The sequence below is a fragment of the Mus caroli genome, unplaced genomic scaffold, assembly GCF_978045245.1.
Source record: "Mus caroli unplaced genomic scaffold, Mus_caroli_1 scaffold_5, whole genome shotgun sequence".
NCBI lineage: Eukaryota > Metazoa > Chordata > Mammalia > Rodentia > Muridae > Mus > Mus caroli.
Window position 1 is genome coordinate 7705549 of NW_028227260.1, and position 12759 is coordinate 7718307.

Here is a 12759-nt window from a genome sequence, read left to right on the forward strand (position 1 = left end):
AGTCTATCATTAGTCTTCTTAAATTTTCAAGCACATAATTATGTCCTATGCAAATAGTTTTCCTTTCCTAATTCTTGGGGCTGGTTTTTTGCTTCCCTGGTGCATTGGTTGGTAATTTCTTTTTTTAAAAAAAGATTTATTTATTTTATGTATATGAGTACACACTTTAGTTGTACAGATGGTTGTGAGCCTTCATGTGATTGTTGGGAATTGAACTTAAGACCTCTGCTTGCTCTGGCCAACCCCACTTGCTCCGGCCAAAGATTTATTTATTAGTATAAGTTCACTGTAGTTGTCTTCAAACGCACCAGAAGAGGGTATCAGATCTCATTATGGGTGGTTGTGAGCCACCATGTGGTTGCTGGAATTTGAACTCAGTACCTTTGGAAGAGCAGTCGGTGCTCTTACCCACTGAACCATCTCACCAGCCCGGTTGGTAATTTCAACATGATTTTAAGAACAATGAATACAAAAGGCACCCTTGTCTTATTATGAATCTTAGTAGAAAGGTCTATGGTGTTTCCACATTTCAAAAGTCACTCGCTGGGTATGGTATGCATGCCTTGAATCTTACCAATTAGGAAGCAGAGGCAGAGCAAATCTTTGTGAGTTCAAGACCAGCCTAGTTTACATAGCAAGCTCTAGACCAGACAGGGCTATTCAGTGAGACCCTCTCTCAAATTAAATAGAATGTTATTCACATTAGGACTGAGCTACACATGTTTTATATATTGTTCATTGTGTGTGTGTGTGTGTGTGTGTGTGTGTGTGTGTACACGCACCATGCAGTGTTTGTGAATGTAGGTACACTGGTGCCATTGTATGATGTGTCTGGTATCAATGCTTACCATTCACTTTGCTTGAGACAGACTCTCTTATTTGCTGTTGTGCACACCATGCTAGTGTACCTGGGAGCTTCCAGGCATTCTCCAATCTCCACCTCCCACTTTGCTATAGGAAGGCTGGGATCATAGACTCATGTCACACATTGGGCTCTTTTGTGGTTTTCTGAAGATTGGAACTCATACCCACTGAGTCTTCTCCTAGCCCTATATTATTGTTTGTTGTTTTAATTTTTGAGTCAGGAACTTGTGTAGCCCAGACTGGCCTCGAACTTGCTGTATAGCAGAGGATGACTTTGAACATCTGATCTTCCTGCCTCTTCCTCCCAAGTCCTCAGATATAGATGTATGCCACCACACCTGGTTAATGTGGTGCTGGGAACTGAAGTCAGGGTGTCTTGCACTCTAGGCAAGCACTTGACCAACTGAGCTACATCCCCAGCTCCTCTAGCATTCTTTTACATTATGCCTTTTATCATCTAACACATCGGGATTTTCTTTTATTTAGCTTCCAGAAAAGCGCCCCACATTTCAGCAACTCCTGTCTGCCATAGAACCACTTCGGGAACAAGATAAACCATGAAGAGAAATTTCAGAGTGGTGATGAGAACAAATGTCAATATTAACTAACACTCTCATTATTTGTAAGAGAAGTAGAAAGACTCAATGTAATGTAGCTAGTTCTTAACAATGGTCTATGTGTTGTTTATCTGTTATATTAGCTACCCAAAAAAGCAAGGTAGGAAACAAGATATTTCTTTGAAATTTAGGTCAAATTGGTAATTTTGTTTGCGCTGCTTTTAAGGTATACTTCCAAGACTATGGTAAAAGTTCATTTTTAGATTGCAATTTACAAATTGTACTGTGTATAAAGGTAGAGCAGAATTGAAAAGGTGATTTATTGGGAACTCCCCTTTTTTTTTTAATTGGCACTAGTGTGATAATTAAATATCTTTTCAAGAACGGAAATGTATATGTTTGCTTCTGTATGAGAAATGTCTCAGGCATTTGAATATTTGTTCTCTGTTTGTGGCACTGTTTGGGGGAGGTTTAGGGGGTATGGCCTTGATGGAGGAATGATGTCAATGGAGCGGGCTGTGAGAGCCTAAGGCTTCACCCTACTATCTCTGCTTCTTGCTTACAATTCAAGATGTGAGCTCTCAGAAGCTGAAAAGGTGGCTTGGTGCTTAAGAACACCGGCTGTTCTTCAAGAGGACCCAGACTCAATTCCTAGCACCCACACAGTGGTTTACAACTTGTCTATGAATCCAGTTCTAAGGTATCTGATGACGTCTTTTGGCCTTCATGGACACCATGGACACGTGTGGTACACTGACATGTATACAGGCAAAGAAGAAAAATAAAGGATGAGAGCTCTCAGCATCCTGCTCTATCTGCCTGTTTGCAAGTTGCCTTTGCCCTGCCATTTTGAACTCTAACTCTCTGGAACTATAAGCAAAATAAAGCCTTTCTTCTATAAGTTGTCTTGGTCATAGCCTTTTATCATAGAAGAGAAAATCAACTAATACAACCTAATCAACTAATGTACAACCAACCTCAAAGTTTTACCTGTGTGAGAGCCAAATGGAGAATTGATTACAATGCAGATTCTTGGATACCACCTTAGAAATTTTGATGAAGCAGGTGTGAGTGCAGCCAATGAGCTGGCATTTTCCCTAAGCTCCCATGCATGCTGAACTGCCCTAGGGTACCTCATTATGTGTCAAGGCACTGATATATGGTCTATAACTTCATTTGAATGATACAGCTCCATCTCCAGATTAAAACAATGATACTTTATATGTCATTGTGTACATGAAAATAAAACAACAGTATTGTACAATGTGTTGAAAAATAATATTGAACAATGTGTTCCATCTTTCACACAGAGCACAAGTTATTACAAAAGATGTTCAGGTAGAAATTAATATCTTCTTCCTCCACATTAACCTTCACCATTATCATATCAATCACAACTCAGTGAGACTGTGGTCTTACTAAAATTAAGACCATTTTACTTTCTTTTTTTGTTTTGTTTTGTTTTTGTTTTTGTTTTTTTGAGACAGGGTTTCTCTATGTAGCCCTGGCTCTCCTAGAACTCACTTTGTAGACCAGGCTGGCCTCGAACTCAGAAATTCGCCTGCCTCTGCCTCCCAAGTGCTGGAATTAAAGGCGTGTGCCCCACCACCCAGCTCCATCTTACTTTCTAATGATGTTAAACCCTTAAGTTGGGAGTTTTGGGCTCACTTGGAAGATAGTTGAATTTTCTACTTCAATCTTAATTGAATAGTATTGAATCTTAATACAAGAATAGTATTTAAAATGTCTGTAATTTTTATTTCATGTGTATGTGTGTGTGCCATATGTCTGTAGTACCCATAGGCCAGAGGTGGGAGTTAGATCATCTGGGAATGCAGTTAGAGATGGTTGTGAGCCACCATATAATGAGTGCTACAAATCAAATCTGGTCCTCTAGATGAGCAGCCAGTGCTCTTACTTTCGGATGTTCTTCCTTTTATGCAGACCACCCATTTCTTTTTTTTTTTTTTTTTTTTTTTTTTTTTGGTTTTTCGAGACAGGGTTTCTCTGTATAGCCCTGGATGTCCTGGAAGTCACTTTGTAGACCAGGCTGGCCTCGAACTCAGAAATCTGCCTGCCTCTGCCTCCCAGGTGCTGGGATTAAAGGCGTGCGCGACCACGCCCGGCCAACCACCCATTTCTTTACCCACCAACAAGCTCAAATGTCTCCCTTGCTTATTTGTTTCTTGACCTTTCCTTAATGATTCTGATATTTGAGCAAAGAACTGTCATGATAATGGTATTCTATTTTTAACAGAGGTATGTGAATTTCAATGCATAATGAGTGAATAATGAAATGTCATTTTTAAAACAGCCACCAGGACATCTACACATTCATTCCATTATTTGCCATTTCCAGGGCACCAGGTTCTTCTCTACTCAAGGAGGCAAAAAAGGATCAAGTGGCAAATCCTCTCTTTCTCCTTCTCAAAAGACCCAGTCAGCCTTTCCTACTCTCTAGAGTTTTGTACAGCAGAGCACTGTACAATTATTTTATGTGTATGGGTGTTTTCCCACATGTATGTCTGTATACCATGTGTGTATCTGGTGCCCATGGAGACCAGAAGAAGTTGTTGCTTCCCTTGGAACTGGAGTTACAGACACTTAGAAGCTGCCCTTTGGATGCTGGGAACTGAACTCAGGTCTTCTTTGAGAGTGGCAAGTGCTCTTACCCATTGAGCCATCTCTGTAGTCCCTGTTCTACAGATTTTTGACCTTTATTTCTGCGCCTCTCTTGAGATAATCTCCTTCATTGCCTCTATTTCTTATATATGTGATTTTCTAAAAGTCATCTGTTTGTAAAAAGTCACACATAACATTAAGGATGCAAACAACACTATTAGCTATAAAATGAAACCAAAATGAAACCAAAGCCTTGCTTGGAAGCTTGATTTCAAAACCCAGGTGAAACAAGAATTTAAGTCACTGCTAGAGGTCTGTGAGAGAATCAGTACACTTAGGAATGCAGCACCATAAGAATACTATTTACGCTGTTTTGAAATATGCATAACATTTTAAAATGCCACTTAACTGTGTTTTGCAGCCATTATTTTTTAAATATTTTTATTAGGTATTTTACTCATTTAAATTTCCAGTGCTAGCCCAAAAGTCACCCATACCCTCCCCCCCCCCACTCCCCTACCCACCCACTTCCACTTTTTGGCCCTGGCATTCCCCTGTACTGGAGCATATAAAGTTTGTGAGTCCAATGGGCCTCTCTTTCCAGTGATGGCCGACTAGGCCATCTTTTGATACATATGCAGCTAGAGTCAAGAGCTCCGGGGTACTGGTTAGATCATAATGTTGTTCCACCTATAGGGTTGCAGATCCCTTTAGCTCCTTGGGTACTTTCTCTAGCTCCTCCAGCAGCCATTATTTTTATAGTCTTCAACTAGCAGTCTATCTACATACACTCTTAGAAGTGACGAAAGAAGATCATATGATAAGAAAGATTCCCAAATGGCAAGTTGGAGAGGAATTCGCACATGATCTTTCCTAGGTGAAGTCCAGCAATCTTGCACAGCAATTTCTGATCTGTCAAGACTGAGACACAAGTCCAAGGGTCTTGGCATTATATGTGCTGGAGCTAATAATGAAAAAGATGCTGACATAGTAGACTTAGAAGTCGAGTTACTCAGTTCCATTTCTGACTTGGGAGTGTGTGCATGAGGAGCATAGGTTGAACTAAGACCTTACCTTTTTAAAAAAATGGGTTTTTTGAGATTATAATTACCTCATTTCCATCTTCTTCTTTCCTCCAAACCCTCCCATATACCCTCCTTGCTCTCTTTCAAATAGCCTTTTTTCCTTTGTTGTTATGTGCGTGCATGTCTAAATATAAATACAACCTACCCAGTCTGTATAATTTTGCTGGCAAAATTATTTTCAGGGTTAACCATTTGGTATTGGATAAGTAAATGGTATGTTCTTCACTAGGGAAGACTGTTTCTCCCTCTCACAGGATTCCTTAGTTGCCTATGGTTCTTTTTCTAGGGCTGAGGTTTCGGGAGCATTGCCCCCTTGCATGTTAGCATGGGACATCAATTGTAGTGTGCTCCCTGTTCAGGTCATGTTTAGGCAGTCATGTTAGTGAGACTTCATGGTTGTAGTTTCCTGACATTTCTAGAAGGCCCAACCTTACAGCAAACTTCCTGTTTCTCTGGCTCTTACAATTATTTCCTCCACGTCTTCTGCAATTCCCCCTGAGTCTAAGGCCCTATACCTAAAGATAAAGAGAAACAAGTGGATCTCAAGCAAGGGAGAATATGTTATGGAGAAACACCTGACAAGAGCAAATTGGCACCTGCTCTTTCTAGCTCAATTACCTTCTTATTAACTCCACTGCCTATGGAACGATTACATTCCCAGGAAAGGAATACTTTAGATTCCATAAGCAAATGTCCCTTGGATCTCTGAACTCCAGTTGCTCTTTTACATGTACATCCTTGCTTCCTTATAGCCCATAGGCCAGAAATGTTTGCATGCAAGAGACTTAGTGAGTCGTAGCTTCTCTAAGTCAACTCCTCACCTCGGCTTTGCAGCACAAAAGCAGCTCTAGGTAATATGAAAATTAATGGGCATGGCTGTGTAGCAATAAAGCTTTGTTTATGGATGATGAAATTTGAATTTCATATCATTTTCTTGTAGCATGAAATATTATTCTACTTTTCTCCCAACCAGTTAAAAAAATACAATGCTTATTTTTAACTCAAGGGGATGGGCATAATTTGGCCCAAGGATCACATGGATGGGAGATTGTCAGCTCCCATCTTATGTCCAGGTGCAAGACCATCTTTGTACAAGCCTCCATCCTCTCAGAGGATGTTACTGCATAGGAGAAAGACCACAACTTTCACTTGGTGGGCAAAATGAGGACTGACCTGGGAAAAATTAAATTGGGGCAAAAGCAGTTTTTCTCATTTCCATGTTATAGTTGGAGACTGTGTCATGTGACCATGGGTTCTTTACCATGGATGGAGAGGCTTTTTTTGAAGATATTAGAGGATAGAATTGGTTCTTACGAAGGTTATTTTTGCACAGTGTTGAACTAAGAAACAGACTGAAGGTTTTGTAAAGTGAATATACCAGTTACATGGGATATTTTTAAATCTATCAATATTTTTATTTATTTTTTCATATTTTGAGACTGGGTTTAGATGTGTAGCCCTGGCTGTCCTGGAACTCTGTAGTCCAGGCTGGCCTTAACCTCACAGAGATCCGCCTATAAGGGCAGTTTAAATAGTAGCTTGTAGAAGATCTTGTATTAGAGAAGAAATGACATACACAAGCTAAAAGTTTATCATTGAAATGTGAATGTAAATTGGGGAGAAAAGCAATTCTTGGCTGCCCCAGAAGCAAGATAGTAAGACAGATGATGATATAGAAGCTTGATTGGATAAATATGGCTCTCATGAAAAAGGCACTCTCTGTTTGCTAATCTGTGTATTATACAAATGCAAAGATACTAAATAGCCTCAAATGATTTTGATTGGTTTGTGATCCAACATGACCATGAACATATCAAATTTATTAAATACAAAGTCACTCTAACATTGCACTATTATGTTGGAGTCTCCAACATAGCATGTCGAACATGTTAATTTAATATAGTTTTAATCAATCCTTGGGTTATATATATATATATATATATATATATATATATATATATTTGATAATGATAGGATTTATAATTGATAATGATAGGTTTTTGGTTCCTAACTTGTCAGTGTATACAATCTGAGCACCAATCATTTGGACTGATTTTATAATTTCTCTGTCCAAGATGACAACTTTGTCCATACAATGAGAGCCAGAAATAACAGACACATAAGCACACATAAGATCAGAGGAGTGTCTAAATCTAATAAGTATTTATTGAGGTCGGCTTTGTGTTCACCATTGCTCAGACCCTGTGAGAAAATACAAACAATTTCAGAGATTGGGCACCCATCTCACAGAGCGAGCATTCATCTGGAATTTTCCCTTACTCCACAATGGGAGAATAATGGAAGCAGTTTCTGACAGGCATGCTCTGGGTTTGTGGAGTTTCCTGTGCTAGCTGTGTCTTGTTAGAGAGATGTTGATCAAGTTTGGAAGAGAAAAGGTCATGGTCTCTACATGATGTCTGGCTTCTTTCTCCGTTGAACTGCACCTCCAAAGAAGGGACAGTCCATTTCAAGTATTACTGTGAACAAATTCCTACAGTACTTGAAGTGAGTTAATACAGAAGCCACAGAGCATGATGTCACACTTGGATTCAAGTGAACAGCAAGCACCATTCTCAACCTCAGCAGTCCCACCAGTTCACACCCCAGATGCCATACTAAAGCCAACACTTGCCCCCAAGAGACATCATTTCATCTTCTAACTCCAGTTACCCAACCATATCTTCCTGGATAGACTGTGAGGCCAAAGGCATATTTCCCTCTTTTATGCTCTATTAATAAACAGAAGAGATGTCAAATCCTAAGGCAGAAATAAATACTGAAAGCAATGTCAGTGAAGATGCCCACTCAAGTCTGATGCTCTTTGGACAACGTTTACTGAACAGATCATAGTTTTGATAGCTAATGACATGTGTATACTCTCATATTTTGTGTACTATGAAGTTAGCATTTACATACAAGAAGATGACAAGTGCTTTTCTAAAAGGAAGTCTGAGCATCATCACTGTTTTGGAATCCTGCATTGCTTTCTCCTTTTCCAATGTCCATCGAGTCATAAGGGTTCTCTTCTCTTTTTGTTTCATTTTTCCTGTCAAATAAAACAAAGTCTCCTTAATAAAGTGATGTTAGAAAGACACTTACTTAAAGGATAACTGTCCAAAAGTCTGATGGCACCCTGTGCTAAGGATGCTGGGTTGGAGAAAAAGAGAACTTTCATAAGCTGGTGCTGTTTGTACATTAATTCTGCTCCTATGAGGACAGTTCAGAAGTATTGATTAAAATTAGAAGTTCATGATGATTTCAACCTAGCCTTTTACCTGCTGGGACATATCTTGCACCTACTTTAGCATGCACAGGAAATTGCCTATTTGAAATCATTGTATTTTTTTAATAGACACAAACATTTGGTAACCCATTGCTACAAAGTGGGCAACTACATTACCAGGCAAATGGAAGTGCTTTACACAGCCAATCTGAAACAATCCCTAAAATATATTGCTTGGGAATTTTTTTTTAAAAAAAATCTAGAAATACCTCTAAAACATACTAGTTGGTAAATAAAAATATGTAGTCCATAGTTCATGTATACTAAAAACTAATAACTTTAGTTAAAAGGAAACTCAGAAACAAAGAATGGTAAAGGAACTCTGTGACTCCCTTGTATTTTTTTTTGAACATTGTAACCATGTTGACTGCACTACCTAGAAAGTGTTTTGTGCACATCTGTGTATGCATACACATGTGCATGTGTGTAAGTGTGTATGCTTCATTGCACATGTGGAGATCAGACAGCAATATCCAGTGTTGATTCTCAACACCCATTGTGATTGAGATGGGGTCTGTTGCCTCTGCTGTGTACACCAGGCTGAGTGGCCTACAGACTTCTGGGGACTTTCCTGCCTCTGCCTTCCATCTCCCTGGAGGAATGCTGGGATTATAGATGCTTGCCTCCTGTATCTGCTTTACATATGGGTTCTGTGGATTCAAAGTCAGGTCCTCATGCTTGTGGGGCAGGTGACTTTACCCATCTCCACGGCCTTAGTTTTTCAAATGAAGTTATTCAAATGAAGTTATAGAGAGATCTCTATAGTAAAGAAAATTAAATAAAATAAACTAATTTGTGTAAAGATTCAACTGAGAGTATGTTTAAACAACTGAAAACATGCAGATAATGTTGTCAGAGTGATACAAAATACTAAGTTATTTGAGCGGACCAACAAGAGTTAATACTTTCTCAAGACAGGAGCTAGAAGTCAGTCTCTGGTGATTAAAAGCCCTCAATCAACTCAGCTCTAGAACAAATTAAAGGGTGCCTGCCCATGAACTCAAATGATAAATTTGAGTTTCCCAAAGAGGAATGAAAGTAACTAAAGAGTAATAGTTGGAAGCACCTCTTATGGCTCATTCTTAGGTGACATTATACTTTGTGCTCCATGTCAGTCTCTGTGGATGAAGCAAGAGTCATGAGTGAGAACAATGCCTTACTGAGTTTGCAGTCTGGATATGCCAGTGTGGATAGAATGCACTTGACTACAGCATCCCAATAAACCTCAGGCTAGACATCTATAATATGTGAGCTTGCTAGTAAGGTAAACTACTGCTAACATCTGACAAGATGCTATGGGATATAGTAGAATATTTAGGGAGATAAATGTCCAAGTAAGTAAGTAATTACCCTGTGTGCATACAGTGTTATTTGTTGCAAAATTTCAAATTCTAAAAAGACAGATACATCTAGGGAAGGATACTCACTTCTTTCGACCTTTGATCCCAGTGACAATCAGGATGATGATGCCAACCACTACCAGTGCCATTACAACACCAAAAATAATCAGCCATATGGTGATAGGAGGCTGGTAAGGTGGCTCAAGTGTTGGGTGAATCCCCAGAAACTCCAGGCTGTTATCATTCAGGCGAAAGATATCATTGATGCGGCCCCGAGACCTCCTATTTGCAAAAGAGAATGCAGTAAACGGGATGCTTAGACCAAATAAAGTTCTGCACCATTATTTTCTCCTTATATCAGGGATATAATCCAAAGGGATTTAATATGCTTTGTCATTAGAATGTACAACTAAAACTTTGTGCAGTGGCCCATGCCTGGGAAGCCAGTGCTTTAGGATGAGGTCTAGACAAATTTGAGTCAATCAACTCTGCAAAGCATGATCCAGTATAATCAGGGGAACATAGCAAGGCCACAAAAATACACACCTAAAATAAAGATAAAATTGAAGTAGATAGGGCCAATAGAGAGATACAAACTTTTGACAACTACATGTCTTTCATACCTGGTAACCTGAATTAGGTCTATCAACAACCTTATTTGAAGTTTAAGTTAGAAATGTATAAAGAGGGGTGGGGGAGAGAGGTGGCCTAGAGAGATGGCTAAGTGGTTAAGAGGTTTTGTATCACTCTTCCAGAGGACCTGAGTTTGGTCCCCAGAACCCACATTGGGCAGCTCACAAAAGTGCCTATAACTTCAGCCCCAAGGGATTGAAAGCCCTCTTCTTGACTCCACAGGTGCTGCACATATGCAGTTCACATATAAACACATAGGCTCACACTCTAAAACGTTAAGAGAATAAAGTTATCATACAAATTCATAGGTTTCATTATAAAAAGAAGATTTTAGAATGAACAGATAGCTTAGTATTTATCATGTCTAGATTCTACATTTTAAAAGTTAGCATATCCGGCAAGAAGTTCTCAGTCTTCAGCCTACATCTAAAATAAGTACTGACAACCAGGCAGTGGTGGCGCACGCCTTTAATCCTAACACTGGGGAGGCAGAGACAGATGGATCTCTGTGAGTTTGAGACCTTCCTTGTCTACAGAATGAGTTCCAGGACATCCAGGGCTACATAGAGAAGCTTTGTCTCAAAAGAATCTCAAGCGATCAATTATTTTATTAAAATGACATTACATCAAAAAACAGAAGAGCATACTTGAAAATCCCTCTTTTATAAATGAATCATATCCTACACCCAAGTCGCTGAAGAAGTTGTCCAAATAAATGGTGCTAACATTTGGAAGCAGCATCACAGTGGAACACGGGAATGAGACCTCTGCATTTCTCAAGCACTGAAATTATAAGTAGCTGAAGTTGTCGGAGTAGAAAGGATGGAAATTGTGGACAACAAAAACAGTATAATGGAGGAACATTTTGGTTCGTAAAATGTCTAGCACCACAGTTTCTTATCCATTGGTATAGCTCAGGTGACGAGGTCAGACTCCATCAGAGAGGACAAGCAGCCAACACAGAGTTAGCCACAAGCCCTGGCAACCTCAAGAGTTAATCAAGTCATTTGAAAGAGTCATTTCTAGAAAAGAAAGTTTGAGATTTCCTGTAGCTTCTATCTCAGAATCCAGGAAGAGAAGGTGCTTTCATGACAATCTCAGCCAGAATTTTGTCTAAGGCTGATACTAGCCTTTTTGGAGGAGGAGAATGAATCTTTGGGCATGATTCACACACCTCAATCAGGCCAAATTTTCTAGGCACACTCTATTCAGCAGATCTGAGATCTGGTCTGAAGGGTAAATAGAATTCCTGGCATAGCTCAATAGTGCCACCTAGTGAGGTGTCAGGGACAGGAAACTTAGCATTTTGCTTGCTTGTGACCTCCCTCCCTCCCTCCCTCCCTCCCTCCCTCCCTCCCTCCCTTCCTCTCTCTTTCTTTTATTTTAATGAGAAAAAGAACCGTCTGTCTTCCATTCCTGCTATCTTGTTTAAAACAACTGAGGCAGTCTGGACCAGTTATTTCTTACGAGTGATCACTGCTCCATGGTAAATTCTTATCTTGGTGTGAATGAAACCTAATGCTTACCTTCCTTGATTCCTGCTTTGGGCAATTCAATAACTCTTTCATAATGTCATAGTGTCCCTGTACAAATGGTGGCAGTGTGTGCCCATTTCTTGTCTGCACTTTCCAAGCATGATAGCCAAGCTTCCTTTAGCCAAAATGACTTCCCTTTTACCTGAGACCATTGTCAGGCTAGAGAGGCTAGGGAATGAATATCACCAGAAAGAGTTCCTGGCCAGTGACTAGGGAGAAGTGTTAAAGATCTGAGCTCCTGCAGTCCTCTGCTGAGACAATTCGGGTACACATTCTACCGTATCCTAGAGTTGTCAGACAGGACTGCCTAGCAGAAACTCTAGTTCCTGACAATGATAGCTTGTTTGATAACTTGGAACCTGGTCACATTTCCCCAGGTCTCTGTCTCCTGTCCACAGTTTCTAGAGGAGCTTCTCAGCACTGCTTATGCTTGCTTGCTTGCTTGCTTGCTTGCTTGCTTGCTTGCTTGCTTCCAAATCAAGACCTTCTCCTGGCCAGTCCCCAATCAAAACCAGTCTCTTGCTGTTGGATTATAATAGGATCAAGAACCCAAGTTTGTGTGGTTAAAGAGATGGTTCCAGCAGCCAAATGCCTGCTGTACAAGCACAAGGACTTGAGTTCTGATGCCCAGTATACATATAAAAAAGCTGGGTGTGGTAGTACCCAGCTTGTGTCCACTCCAATGCTAGGAATTGGGAGAGATGGGCAGATCCCTGAAGTTCACTTACCAGCCCACCTAAATTGATTAACATTGGGTTTAGTGAGACATCATGTCTCTAAAAGCAAGGTGGTGATGGGTCAGAAACGACAGCTATGTCAACCGTTGGCTTCTACATGTGT

At 40.0% G+C, this 12759-nt stretch overlaps 2 protein-coding genes across 4 annotated transcripts in view; one reads left to right on the forward strand and one right to left on the reverse strand.

Annotated features, from left to right (window-relative positions):
- Bmx (BMX non-receptor tyrosine kinase) overlaps window positions 1–2388 on the forward strand; it is a 64613-nt gene extending 62225 nt beyond the window's left edge. For both annotated transcript variants that reach the window (XM_029473273.2, XM_021153332.2), the window contains one exon: window positions 1351–2388. In XM_029473273.2, coding sequence (XP_029329133.1) covers window positions 1351–1425 — 75 coding nt within the window. In that variant the 3' untranslated portion in view covers window positions 1426–2388. The remainder of the gene's footprint in view (window positions 1–1350) is intronic.
- Window positions 2389–7274: 4886 nt separating this feature from the next.
- Ace2 (angiotensin converting enzyme 2) overlaps window positions 7275–12759 on the reverse strand; it is a 49550-nt gene continuing 44065 nt past the window's right edge. For both annotated transcript variants that reach the window (XM_085837916.1, XM_021153479.3), the window contains 2 exons: window positions 9839–10033; window positions 7275–8174 (listed from right to left, as the gene is read on the reverse strand). In XM_085837916.1, the coding sequence (XP_085694042.1) occupies window positions 8066–8174; window positions 9839–10033 (304 nt within the window). In that variant the 3' untranslated portion in view covers window positions 7275–8065. The remainder of the gene's footprint in view (window positions 8175–9838; window positions 10034–12759) is intronic.